The following is a 13,346-nucleotide window of genomic DNA, read 5'->3' as shown; positions in this document are numbered from 1 at the left end:
GGGATGCAAAATCTTTCTTGTTATGAGCGCTACGGGCTTGCGAATTGCCATTTGCCACCCATCTATTCATGAGATTACGTGCGCGGCATGATAAACCTACGTTAGATCAACTCACATATTACCTTCCACTAACTAGCCAATGCATAATCTCCTCCACTTACCTTAGGCTATAGAAAGGGCATTTAAGCAGGCGTAAGACAAACCCTCGCCCCATTCCTCGAACAAAGCGTCAAAGCCAGCGCCTCTTCCCAGGGCCCAGGATCCATACTCTGCAAGATACGAAACTTCTGTGCCATCCGAACAAGCACATAGCTAACTTCCGTAAGCGCATATCGCTGCCCGATGCAGATTCGCGGGCCGCCGTTAAAGGGCAAGTACCCCCAGCGCGGCTGCAGTTTGCCGTCCATCCAGCGCTCGGGTCGGAACTCCTCTGCGTCTGGGCCGTAGAAGTCCACTCGGCGGTGCATCACGTAGACATTGTAGCAGACCATCGTGCCCTTTGGCACGAAGACGGGCGAGAGACCGTCTTTGCCGCCGCCGAGCGGGAGGACCGTGTCGACTAGGGCTTCGCGCTGGTTGCGGGGGACGACGGGGTGGAGGCGGAGGGCTAAGGGGGTTAGTTGCGAGGCTAGAGGAGACTGAATTAATAGGGGATCTTACACTCATTCACGCAGCTCTGGACATATTTTAGGCAGCGCAGCTCCTCGTACGTTGGTGTGCGGCCCTGTAGGAACGCTACCTCGCTCCGCAGTTTCTCCCAGATTGCTGGATTCTTGGCTAGCATGAAAAACAGATTGCCTAGTAGGCTGGCGGTTGTATCACGGCCGGCTAGAAGCACATTCATCAGCTCGTCTAGAACGCGGCGCTTGTCAGATGTCCGCCATGCCAGCTCATGCGAGAAGATACGCTTCTGGCGCTTCGCTTCCTGGTATGGCTCTTCCTTGCCTGTCTGTTCTTTTTTCACCTCGGCTGCGTAAAATGCCTCGTCGACGAACTGCTGGACGAAATTCCGGCAGATACGGTAGGAATCATCGGCCTTTCGGTCACGGTAAAACATACTCAACCGGCCTAGCATGCCTCTCATGATAACAGCTTTCTGCGCATAATTGAATGCCTCGACGAATCCAAGTTCGGACTGGCTTTTCTTCAGAGTCCCAACCGACTGTCCAAACAAAAAGTCCGTTGCAGAGTCAATGGTGTACCGGAAAAAGAGGTCCTGCAAGTCCACAACTGTCTTCCCATCGCACGGGAGTAGAGCAAAGAGGTCCTGGATCAGGCCTTCCAACGACGTCAAATCGGCTACTTGGTCGCGCGCAAAGCTGGGCCTGATAAGGGCGCGCGACGAGGCCCAGTGCTCGCCGTCAGTGTCGAAAATGCCTTCGCCCAGCAGAGGCTTGAAGGGTTCGAGGCGGTGACTGATGCCGTAGTCCTTGAATTTGAGCGAGAGGATAGCTTTGATATTTTCTGGCTCGATGGTCATGATTGCACTTCGCTGCAGCTCCTTAAGGGTGAAGGTGTTGCCGTAGGTGCGAAAAATCTCGCAGCCTCGTTCAAGGATCTTGTGCTTTCTAACATGGCGGATTGTGTCGGGGATAGTGTCGAGACCCAGGAAGGGCTCTTTGCTATAGGATCTTGCAATGGGCTGGCAGCCATACTGGCGTCTAAACTGACGCTCAGTGATAAGACGTCTGGTGGCCACCGCGCCAATAATTGCCAGTGCAGCAATTAGCAGAAGAAAGTGCATCTTCACAGCCGGTATATAGGTTTGAACGACAGAGTTTGGTGCTGGAGCTTATGTATACTTTGAGATATCGTATGATGGCCTTGTTGCGGCTGAAATTAAGAAAAAAATAGGACAGGCAGCCGCATTATCGGGCAGCCCTGGGTCGAGTGGAAGCGCACATGGCCTGGGTGATGGCTATCAGAGCGTAGTTCCGCTAGTTGATCCTTCGAGTGGCTGCCGCAGGTTGGTGAATCTAGCGCAAGCCAGGCGCTACGGCACTCTACAAGCAACATAAGCATTCTAAGCCATATTTTGAAATACCTATTATTGGTGGTCGAGATAAAACAATGGACTCTCCAAAGGAGGAATTGGTCTAGGAAGCGCAGTCCTCGCCATCCGTATTGATCTGAGTTTAGTATACGAGCTAGAGGTACCATTGAACGCCCTACTGCGCGGAAGTTTATGGTAGAACGCTCACACGTTGCTGCTCGAAAGATAGAAACGGTAATCAAAGAGTAGGTCCGATCGCATTATTGAGAATTTGGTGGTACCAAGAGTATCAATGTCCTTCGACATGGCGCGCACGCTCTCACATTGGGCACTAGCCCAGAGGCACTGGTTCGATAATGTACCTATCGTTGACGACCTATTCGAGAGCTCAATTGCGTCCAGACAGCCCAGCAAATGATAAATCGAGCCAATGCATGCCAGCCGTAATCGAGCGTCCAGTGCAGGTGCAGGTACGGTAGTAGGTCCGGTTGTCACCTAACGTAAGTGTAGATCCATGGGAAAACGATATTGAATCTCTATTTACATAACTCGCTGTTTCGTGTAACTCGAACAATATGTCGACATCTTGGTGTATCGTTGGTATCAGTTGCTTCGCGCACCGTTCTTGGCAGCACGGAGTTCGTCCATCTTCGCAACGCGCTTCTTGAACTCTTCGTACTGGCACTTTTCGTAGCTATGTCTCTCGTCCTATAGCAGAGGCCCGCATTAGCAATTGACCGGACATGATTGGGTGAACTCAGGCCATACCTCGCACTTCCAAGGGAGGTACCACTCTTGCTGTCGGCATCGGTTCAGCGGAATGAGCAGGTGTGCGCAGGAATCACGGTATTGGAGGGGGAGGCGGGCGGCAGACATCTCCTCGCGGGTGGCTAATGCGACTGTCAGTATCCTGTGCGGAGCTCCAAGACGAAGCACTCCGACGTTCCGGCCAGAGCACCAATTGAGCGGAGAAACATACCCTGGGTATCAGCCAGCCCGACGGCGCTCTTTACCGACTCAACGACGGTCATTTTAGGAAAAGGAAGCGGTGCGAATGGGATTGATCGTCAAGGGAGTAGTCGGCCGGGGCTTGAGGTTTGCAACTCTTTGGGGGAAGGTGCAGGCTTCCCGGTGAGGTCATGTGAGTTCAGTCATGTGATCGTAATTGTCCGGAACAGGCTTAGTGCCACTTTACGCGTGTTTCGCGTCTCCAGCCAGGCCTTCGAAGCCATCGCGTTTTGCGAGAAACCAGACAGTCTATACCGAGCCACTTGTGGCTGTTCTCGCGTTTTCTGATATTGTCAATTTATGCAGTCAATGTCCGTTTGAGCTGCACGTTTTTCTTCTTTAAATTGATGCCAGGACGGTGTAAATCTTGACCCTCGGCTTCCAGACTGCAGCGGCGCCAGCTCCTGGGAATCTGTTGGCTTAACCGGCTGACAAGGTCGCTAGGTCGCAATCATGGCGGCAGTGGACTTCTCAAATGTCTACTCCGCTACTTACAGCAATGTACGTTGCGACTCCTTGGCTCTCCCGCGAGGCGAACGGTCACTTCCCTTTGTGTATTGTAACGTTGGGTCTAACGATGTTGTCTAGGTCCCGGTGTATGAGTTCAAGATTGGCACGGACAGTATTATGCGGAGGCGGTCCGATGATTGGATCAATGCGACACATATACTCAAGGTAGCAGGGTTCGACAAGCCGGCGCGAACTCGTATTCTCGAACGTGAGGTTCAGAAAGGGGTTCATGAAAAGGTTCAAGGCGGCTATGGAAAATATCAAGGTACATGAGGTTCCCGATTTGAAGCATGTCCTCCTATCCTTTAACACTTTGCAGGAACATGGATTCCTCTGCCAGAAGGTCGCCAGCTGGCCGAGCGCAATAACATCATCGACAAACTCCGGCCTATATTTGACTACGTAGCGGGTGATCGCAGCCCTCCTCCCGCCCCGAAGCATACATCGGCAGCGTCAAAGCCAAGGGCAACCAAAAACAACAACAAGAGAGTCCCCAAAGAAGAGGTTTTCACCGCTGTCAACCCACACCGGAGTATGGGCCCACCAAGCTTTCATCATGAGCAATATGACATGAACGCCGGCTTTGACGAAGACGAATCGCTCGAGCGAGCAACGCTAGAATCTTCATCCATGATGGCTGATGAAGATATGATTTCAATGTCCCAAAATGGCCCATACTCGTCTCGAAAACGAAAACGAGGAATGAACGAAGTAGCTGCAATGTCACTCGCCGAGCAGGAACATATCCTCTATGGAGACCAGCTCCTGGACTACTTCATGACCGTCGGCGATGCTCCAGAGGCGACACGCGTGCCACCTCCGCAACCACCAGCCAACTTTCAGGTGGACCGCGCGATCGACGATTCAGGGAATACTGCGCTGCATTGGGCATGTGCAATGGGTGACCTGGAAATTGTCAAAGACTTGCTGCGGAGGGGAGCAGATATGAGAGCAGCGTCTATCCACGATGAGACACCACTAGTGCGCGCTGTGTTATTTACCAACAACTACGAGAAGAGGACATTCCCAGCACTTCTGGACCTCCTTCTGGACACGATCTCTTTCAGGGACTGGTTTGGTGCTACTTTATTCCACCACATCGCACAAACGACAAAAAGCAAAGGGAAGTGGAAGAGCTCACGATACTACTGCGAAGTGGCGCTGGAGAAATTGCGCACGACGTTCTCCCCAGAGGAAATTGACTTGCTGCTTTCATGTCAGGATTCACTCGGGGATACCGCTGTTTTGGTCGCTGCACGAAATGGGGTATTCCGCTTGGTCGATTTACTTCTATCTCGCTGCCCGAGGGCTGGTGATTTGGTCAATAAACGAGGTGAAACCGCCTCCAGCATCATGCAACGAGCCCATGCGTCAGAACGAGACATTCCTCCGCCACCGTCATCTATCACCATGGGAAACGATCATATAGATGGCGAACATGGCATCACTACCGCCTTAGAACCACAAGCCGTCAATCTACAAAACGACACATCGCCCGCCACCACACAGCTACTTTCACGAATTGGCTCCATCATGGCAGAAGCGAACAGAAAGCTCGCTTCAAGTTACGGTGCCGCCAAGCCCCATCAGCAAGATTCAGACGATGTCGCCAATCCAGAATCATTATACGAGCAGCTGGAGCTGGACCGACAGAAAATCAAGAGACAATACGATACACTAGCCGCAAAAGAGGCTGCGGAAGAGTCAAGCGACGTACAGCTGAGCCGATACGAACAGATGAGAAGCAAATACGAATCCCTTTTAGAACAGATCCAACGCGCCCGCCTGAAGGGGCGTCTAACTTCAACTCCCGTCCCAGCGCAGGCCGCGACACTGGACCCATCGTCGACTGAGCAGGATAAGCTGCTCGCAACCTTCCAGTTAGCGCGCACGCTGTGTTCCGAGCAAAAGACTAGGCGGGTAGCAGTGAAGGAGCTGGCTCAACAGAGGGCTGATGCTGGCGTCAGTACCAAATTCGATGTACATCGCAAGCTAGTCGCGCTTGCCACTGGCCTCAAGGAAGAAGAGCTTGATCCGATGGCCGCGGAGTTGGCCGAGACTCTTGAATTCGACCGGATGAACAGTAAAGGTATTGGCCCTGAGTCCCCGGAAGCAGACCATAAGGATTCGGCTTCGATACCTTACCCCGGTCCAATAGTATCGGTGGATGCTTGATCGAATTCCAATACACCTCAGTTATCGACTTGGACATGACATAACGCCCCCTATCTACTTAACTCCTTCTGGCTACAACGGGCCAATCCGCACGCATCCTGTGCCACTCTCCGTATATTCATCTCTCCGCTTCCGAACTCCTCTATCTGTTCTATAGCTTTTTTGACTTCACGACTTGCATCGACCTGCTTGAGGTGACTCATGTCCGTTCTGTATTATCAGCAGATACCCTTTTACACTCATCTGCCATTGAACACTATCGGTTTTCTGTGGTGGTGGGCCTTCTTACTGTTGCACTAACTGTCCGTGGGACTGAGCTGGGAACCTGCGCTCCTTGGGGGTTACAGGCTCCCTGTACAATCCATGTATGACAGTGTTAACGCATGTTACTGTATATAGAAACTGTCATGCCATAATTTCATAAGATTTCATGTCAAACGACAACAACAATCCAATAACCCAACAACAAAACACAGAGCCTGAAGACACTATATCCATCCAAGCAAAAATAACCTAATGTAGCTAACAAACCAAACAACAAATCACTCCGCAGCCCTAAGACTAGAACTCGACTCCCCCATCCTGTCCCTCTCCCTCCTACCATCCACACCACCCTCAACCAACCCCCTAACAACCTCCGTCAACGCCCTAACCTCCTCCTTCAACTTCGCGATCTCCTCCGCAGCTGGGTCAGCCCTCACATCCGGACTGCTCTGCTTGACAACCTCCTTCCACTCATCATCAACCTCAAAACCCACCTGCTCAGCCATGAACTCCCACTCCTCAACATGGTCGTCATCCTCCTCACCGCGTCGGCGGTTACGTCGGATCCGGCGCGCCTCGCGCACTTCCAGGAATCCGATTACGAGCAGCAATGGCGAGTAGATTATGCCCATGACGATATCGTTGAGCTTTGCGTAGGCAGGGGCCGGAAGCCACCACTCGAAAGGCAGGATTAGGAAGAGAATTTCGAGAAGGTTGAATGCTGTTTTGTCAAGTCAGTTAGAGTTGGCTAGCTGGAGGTTGGGAGATTGTCGAATGGGACGTACGAGGGATGAAGACGTTTTCGTCTGGTGCGCGGACGAATTGCATAGTTTTCTGCGCGAAGATAGCCATATATTCGTCTGTTGCGTTGCCTGAGATGGCTTCATAGGCGCTGTTATACAGAGCGATGAGAATGTTCAGGAGGACTGTCGTGCGGCGGTTAGTATCCTGTCAACGCTAAAAACAGAGAAAGGGAAGTGAGGCATACTGGTCAAGATGATAAAAGTGTAGAAGTAATAGAGGATGATACCAAACGGAAAAGCAAAGTCCTCAAACATGCCGAACTCCGGGCTCTGCATGATACTGTTTGCCATTCCTATGATGATTCCCCTTGTCCCGAGAGAGCCTTCATCAACTTGGGCCATACCCGTGAAGGCTTGAAAGAAGCCAATCAAGACAACAAGGAGAAGAGCAAAGAAGATCAGACTCTCCTTCATCATTACGCGGAGGACAACGAACATGGCGCCGAAGAAACGGAGGGTGTCCAGGTAGAGCATCATGCGCATCCAGAACATAGGGCCTGCAAAAGCTAGGAAGTTGTAGCTTAGTTGGTTTAGCTCCTGTCTCTTTTCGTCTCCAGAAGAGGCGGAATGTGAAAAAGCCGCGATACGCAAGAAGAAGGATACCGCGAGTATGGCGTAAAGGGTGGAGTTGAATGCGTTCCAGAAGTCGAAGTAATTTCGTCCAATTTTCCAGAGCTTAGTTACCTCGTCGCAAATGAACGCCAGGGTCATAATGTAGAGTATCCCCTCGCCGACGTCCAGGTCGCCGGTCGGGTTGACGGACTGGATGACTTGAGTGTATAGCCCTAGGTAGACAAATGAAAATAGGATCTGGCATGCGCTCTGATAGATGGGCGCGCGCATTCGGTCTGGATGGAAATGCACCGCGAACTCGGTGCTGTCTCTGGCATGGTAGGGGACGAAATTGGTGGGCTTTCCTTCCTGCTGGCATAGCCAACCGTTCCAGAGATACTTGATGCATTTCTGGTATCCGGATGAGCCGATCACTCTCAAGGCGTGAAGATCAACGGCTCGCTCAATGACGTTGGCTGGGTCGCTCTCTTCGCCGTCTTGGAAGATGGAGTAGCGCTTGAGCAGGACATGGACGAGGAGATAATTCTTGTCTTCTTCGGACTCGATGCTGTTAAGTGTCAACAAATCATTGGTCCAAGTGGACAACAAATTGGGCGAAATACATTCGCTTCGCTATAACATCACAAGCTGTGGCTCGAAGCTGATGGAGGTCGGCATCCCACAGCTCCTTCTCTGCTTGGTGCTTGAACCATCGCAGACATACGAGTAGACAGAATGGAACGCATGCTCGGAGGTCATCTCCTCCGGCTTGGATGGCAGTTTTGATCACGTCTTGAGTGATAATCCTGCTATTGGCGCTGGTGATCGTCTCCTCATCCAGCTCAAAGGGAATAACTTGTTCAAGCTGGTATTTCAGCCGCAGAGCAAGTCTGGTCACTTCCTTTGCAGGGTGATCAGTCGGAGTCTCGTCTCCTTCATGAGTGGGAAGCACTGGATGCTGGGTTAGCTGCAGGTCTTGGGTAGCTGCTCGTGTTTGGTGACGTACACCGATGCCGCTGCATGTCCTGGCGGAACTGGCCTGCCTCGGAGGCGAACATATCCCGCCAACCCATCTTGAGCTCAAAGTGGGATGAGAGGCAAGATAGATAGCTTGACTTCGAGATGGAGAAGTAAAGTACGATAAACAAAAGTAGAGGGGAGCCAAAGCTTATAAGGGTCAATAAAGCGGTGCCCCACCTCAGCCCCAGCCACGTTCTCCTCAGTCAACTACATCACGACGCGAAGAGTTCCAACTTTCAAGGCACCTTGATAGCGTAGATGTCTAAGCCGGTCACCGGCGGTGAATCACAGATGAAGAAGCTTATGTACATCGGAACTAAGATAACGATAATGGAAATTTCCAACCTCGAAGAAAGAGCTCGAAAATGATACCCGTAGATCGAGGATACCTCTCGCACGTCGTACAGATAGAACGCCCCAATCCCAGTAAGCAGGTTCGTCCCAGCTCTGCTGTTGCTGCAGATTCCTCCTCCGTGCAAGCTCAACCGTCCTTCGTCTCATAAGTCGTGACACGTTCGAAAACCCTTCTAATGAACTTTTTGTCCCTCTACTCCACCTTCCGGCATCCCAGACCGACCCCAGAATTGCTTAGAGCGCGATACGAACATGGGATGCGTGTAGCCGACCACGCCGTCTTTCCCCGCAAATACCTATTGCGGTACTCGTAGGAACGTCGCACAAGCTTATTCGGGAACGCCCTCGTCACTCTCAGATTGGCTCTCGTCTCCGCTAACCTCCATGTTCTCACGCTCGCGCTTCTCCATAAGCTCCTGGAGGGCAGCATCATCGTGCTCCGTAACAGCCTTAGGAGCCATCTTGATGGTGCAACCACCACCCGACGCCTTGATCGTGGTCTCAATCCGTTGGATGGCTTCTTCAAGCATCGTGATACCGTGGGCCTTGTCCAGGCACTGGCTAGTCAAGACGTAAAGCGGGGGAGCAACCAGCTTGACCTTTATTTGGTTCTCGGGGGTGTTCTCCGCTTCAGCGGTCCGCAGAGCGTTCTTGACCGCATCGATACCGTCATAACCAAAGCAGGTGACTTCGATATCGGCACGGACCTTCGTCGGGTGAGGCGTAAGTCGCTTGCTGATGTACTGAGTCAGCTCCTTCTTCACGGATTCGCTGGGGAATTCGACGTCGGCCCAAGCATCAGGGTTCCTAAGAGAGTATGAGTCATGTTCGACAGAGCTTCGAGTATAGTTGGAACGGCCTTACGTGATCGAGAGCTTGAACGCATCGTGGGAGTGGCCGTATTTCCGGTTCAAGGGCCAGGCGATCTGCTGGTATAGCGTCTCAAGGGGAGTTTGAGTAGCCTCAGCGACGTGTCGCAGAATGGAGTGCACAGCCTTGCTCTTGTTGTACCGCTCTTCGCACTTGATAACGTCTTCCGGAGAGACTCGTCGCTTCGACAGATCAATATAACCTAGTGTTGAGGACAAGAGATGTCAGAATAGTTCCTCGCTGACCGCTGTGGTTAGGCTCACCCTTCTCCTTATCCACACGGAGCACGATCACAACCTCGTTGCGGCCAATGCGGATGAGCTTCTGGATACTACGGATACGTCTTCGCGAAAGTTCGGAGAGCAGAATCATGCCGTCGATGTTGTCGTATTCGAGGAGCTTCACGTAGGCGCCCATCTCGGCAATCTATGGTCGGACGAAACGGCGAGTTAACTTCCGACATCAAAATTCCAAATTTGGAGTCCTGAATCCGTACCTGCTTGACATTGACCATGACATAGCTGTCCACCTCCGGATACTTCTCCTCGTAAAACCGACAATTGGTAAGAGACATTTTGGCGGGGTTGCGCCTTTTTGCGGGCGAGGCTGCGACTTCGTCAAGTGGGGAAATTATAGATCTCGAGGAAGCACTTGAGCTCTGAGGCTAAGCAGTGCTTGGTGAAAGGCTCGCTGGGGATATTCGCGAGGGAAAAGGGAATCGACGTGATTATTGTCCTTCAGATCCATCGCAGCACAATTCTAAATCGCATTTGTGGCGGCTACCCACTTTCGATCACGTGCAGATATACTTCACCGCTCCGGCAGTATCCCGAGGTCGAGTCCAAAACATATGGCATCATTTGACATTTGCTCATAGAATTCGGACAATCCTCCAGTGACATGAGAATGGAATAGGCTGGCTGGCCGGTGCTCCTACGCTGTAGGGTCTTGAATACCGCTGCTCTGTAACCTTATGCTAAAAGCCATGCATTGTATGCTCCCAAATCTATCTTCGCCCTTGACTCCAACTGACTCTAGCGGTGTACCTTATAGCGCGGTATCCCCGACGCCGATTTATCTTTATCTCATAGTTTCGGACTTTGGTCAACTTTTGAGAGCATACTTGTCGCTATTTGGTATCAAGTTAAAGTCAACCTCTTCGACTACGGTGTCTACATGGCATTCAATGCCGCTTGCTTCGAATATGACCGATTCTAGAATACCCGAGGCGGATCAAAGCCGCTCCTTGCGAGACAGAATTGTTGATATCTTTCGCCCTGCTTCAGCCTCTGGCTTTGTACCGCGCTCTGCGGTGCATACGAGTACAACGGACGACGTTGATGAGTCTAGAGGAAATGGTTCACGAGTCAACTTCCGAACTCCCTTGCTGAGATCGTACGACCGTCGAGAGCCTCCATGTGGTATGGGAGACTCTTGCGATCATGGCACGTTCACCCCGCGGGTGGAGTCTGATGATTGGCGTACCAACTCCATGCCTGGCTCTAGGGGTGAACGGTCTCGCATAGGGAATACGTCTAGCAGCTGCACGCCAAGCGTACAAGGCGCAGATAATATGTCCACTGGGGCTTCAACGCCTCTTAATGTAAAACACAGTAGATCATTGTAGGTGAAAATCCACCGTCGAATACGCAGACTAATGATCTCTTAGGTACATATCGTACTACATTCCATTCTTTAATTGGATCTCCCAGTACCAGCTATCTTACCTCCGAGGGGATATCAGTGCTGCTCTGACAGTCGCTTCGATTTACATTCCAATGGGCCTTTCTTTGTCGAACATTGCCCATGCACCTCCGATTAATGGTCTCTATTCATTTGTTCTTCAACCTTTCATCTATGCTATCCTAGGAAGCTCTCCCTTGCTGGTCCTCGGCCCAGAAGCTGCTGGATCATTGTTGACTGGTACCATTGTCAAAGCGAGCGTTAACCAGGGGCCCTCAGGTGAAGAGGATGAAGCCGCCAATGCCATAGTCGTCGGCGTGGCCACTGCGCTGGCGGGGCTTATGATCTTGGTTGCTGGGATCTTCCGACTAGGCTTTCTAGACAACGTCCTCAGCCGACCGTTCCTGCGAGGTTTCATTACCGCTATTGGCTTTGTTATCTTCGTGGATCAATTCATTCCTGAGCTCGGTTTGGCCACAGAAGCCAAGGAAGCTGGTGTTACACATGGCAGCACCGTGGACAAGCTGTTATTCATCATCGAGAATATCAGTCACTCGCAAACCTTGACAGCGGCCGTCGCATTTACGAGCTTTGCGATCATCATGGTATTCCGGTATGAATAGCCTATCCGAACGAGAAGCATAATTCTGATGTTCTTAACGTAGGACCCTCAAGAAGCTTCTCCAGCCCCGGTTTCCCCAGGTCATCTACTTTCCAGATCGAATCCTCGTTGTTGTTTTCTCGGCAGTTCTAACGCAGCAGCTCGGATGGCATGAGCAAGGGCTTGAAATCTTGGGTGCGACCAAGAATTCCGGTAACGGTGTCTTTAATTTCGAGTGGCCCTTTCAGCCCAAGTATGCGGACCACCTTCGCACTGCATTAAGCACCTCTTTTATCATTGCCCTCCTTGGCTTTTTCGAGTCGTCAGTCGCCGCCAAGGGCCTCACCGGCGTGTCAAGTGGAGGTGTACAGGGGATGCAGGTCAGCCCTAACAGGGAAATGGTAGCGCTGGGCTTTGCGAACGTTGTCGGTGGTTGCTTCATGTCTCTTCCTGCATTCGGTGGGTATGCACGAAGCAAAGTCAACGCTTCGACGGGTGCGCGTTCACCGATGAGCAACATCTGTCTAAGCGCTATCACCGTCATATGCATCATGGTCCTTTTGCCCTATCTCTACTACCTTCCCGTAAGATCGCAACTCCTGCTTTATATTCATTCCTTACTCACGAACTACAGAAAGCCGTACTATCGTCCATGATCTCCGTCGTCGCTTACTCCCTAATCGAGGAGTGCCCTCATGACGTGGCCTTCTTCATCCGCCTCCGCGGCTGGTCCGAGCTAGCCTTGATGCTCCTGATCTTCATCTCAACGATCTTCTATTCCCTAGAACTCGGGATCGCTCTGGGAATGGGACTATCAGTACTCATCCTCATCCGCCACTCCACAAAACCGCGCATCCAGATTCTCGGCAAAGTGGCCGGCAGCGACCGCTTCGACAACGCCGAGCTGCACCCCGAAAACGTCGAGTCCGTCGAGGGCGCATTGATCGTCAAGATCCCCGAACCCTTAACCTTCGCAAACACGGGTGACCTGAAAAATCGACTCCGCCGCCTGGAGATGTACGGCACGAACCGTGCGCACCCTTCCATGCCGCGCATCCGGCCGCCAGAGAACAACCAGAATGTCATTTTTGATGTCCATGGTGTCACGAGTATTGATGGATCGGGGGCGCAGGTGCTGTATGAGATTGTCGATGGGTATGCGCACGCCGGCGCGAGGGTGTTCTTCTGCCGGGTTCCAAGTCGGGACGTCTATCGCGTGTTTGATCGCAGTGGGATTGTTGAGCGCTGCGGCGGCGTGTCCCATTTTGTTGGGCATGTTGATGAGGCGCTCAAGCTGGCCGATTCGGAAACCAGGACGCTCAGTGCGCTTAGCGTTTAGCCACTTTGTCGGTTTGCGCTCTGAAAGTTGGGCCGAATCCCTGGCTGCATGGGGTTGACTGATTTACAGAGTCGATGATTTATGATGCATTTACTGACGGCGCTCTAAGATTTCTAGATAGACAAAGAAATATAACAAAAATAGATCACTCAGGTGATTAAATAGATAAAAGCA

General features: G+C 51.8%; 5 protein-coding genes across 5 annotated transcripts; 2 read left to right on the top strand and 3 right to left on the bottom strand.

The window, feature by feature from the left end:
- Positions 1-182: 182 nt before the first annotated feature.
- On the bottom strand, positions 183-3,024 carry DSM5745_03550 (N-alkane-inducible cytochrome P450; the record flags this gene model as incomplete). Its single annotated transcript, XM_026745566.1, has 5 exons — positions 183-607; positions 661-1,785; positions 2,614-2,701; positions 2,762-2,883; positions 2,973-3,024. The coding sequence occupies 5 exons, from the start codon at positions 3,022-3,024 to the stop codon at positions 183-185; spliced, it is 1,812 nt and encodes a 603-aa protein (XP_026606432.1).
- Positions 3,025-3,454: 430 nt separating this feature from the next.
- Positions 3,455-5,686, top strand: DSM5745_03549 (putative APSES transcription factor; the record flags this gene model as incomplete). The annotated part of the gene is made up of 3 exons (XM_026745565.1): positions 3,455-3,502; positions 3,590-3,776; positions 3,831-5,686. The coding sequence occupies 3 exons, from the start codon at positions 3,455-3,457 to the stop codon at positions 5,684-5,686; spliced, it is 2,091 nt and encodes a 696-aa protein (XP_026606431.1).
- A 542-nt stretch (positions 5,687-6,228) lies between these two features.
- Positions 6,229-8,378, bottom strand: yvc1 (putative potassium ion channel Yvc1; the record flags this gene model as incomplete). The annotated part of the gene is made up of 5 exons (XM_026745564.1): positions 6,229-6,671; positions 6,736-6,876; positions 6,939-7,873; positions 7,929-8,256; positions 8,312-8,378. The coding sequence occupies 5 exons, from the start codon at positions 8,376-8,378 to the stop codon at positions 6,229-6,231; spliced, it is 1,914 nt and encodes a 637-aa protein (XP_026606430.1).
- A 630-nt stretch (positions 8,379-9,008) lies between these two features.
- Positions 9,009-10,123, bottom strand: DSM5745_03547 (translation initiation factor eIF2 subunit alpha; the record flags this gene model as incomplete). The annotated part of the gene is made up of 4 exons (XM_026745563.1): positions 9,009-9,486; positions 9,544-9,751; positions 9,813-9,975; positions 10,046-10,123. 4 exons carry the CDS (start codon positions 10,121-10,123, stop codon positions 9,009-9,011), a joined length of 927 nt encoding a protein of 308 aa, XP_026606429.1.
- A 630-nt stretch (positions 10,124-10,753) lies between these two features.
- Positions 10,754-13,172, top strand: DSM5745_03546 (SulP family inorganic anion transporter; the record flags this gene model as incomplete). The annotated part of the gene is made up of 4 exons (XM_026745562.1): positions 10,754-11,172; positions 11,219-11,845; positions 11,898-12,417; positions 12,468-13,172. The coding sequence occupies 4 exons, from the start codon at positions 10,754-10,756 to the stop codon at positions 13,170-13,172; spliced, it is 2,271 nt and encodes a 756-aa protein (XP_026606428.1).
- Between the last annotated feature and the right edge of the window lie 174 nt (positions 13,173-13,346).

This window comes from Aspergillus mulundensis (genome assembly GCF_003369625.1).
Source record: "Aspergillus mulundensis strain DSM 5745 chromosome Unknown scaffold_2, whole genome shotgun sequence".
Classification (NCBI taxonomy): Eukaryota; Fungi; Ascomycota; class Eurotiomycetes; order Eurotiales; family Aspergillaceae; genus Aspergillus; species Aspergillus mulundensis.
The sequence above is the reverse complement of the archived record's forward strand: the minus strand, read 5'-3'. Positions and strand labels throughout refer to the sequence as shown.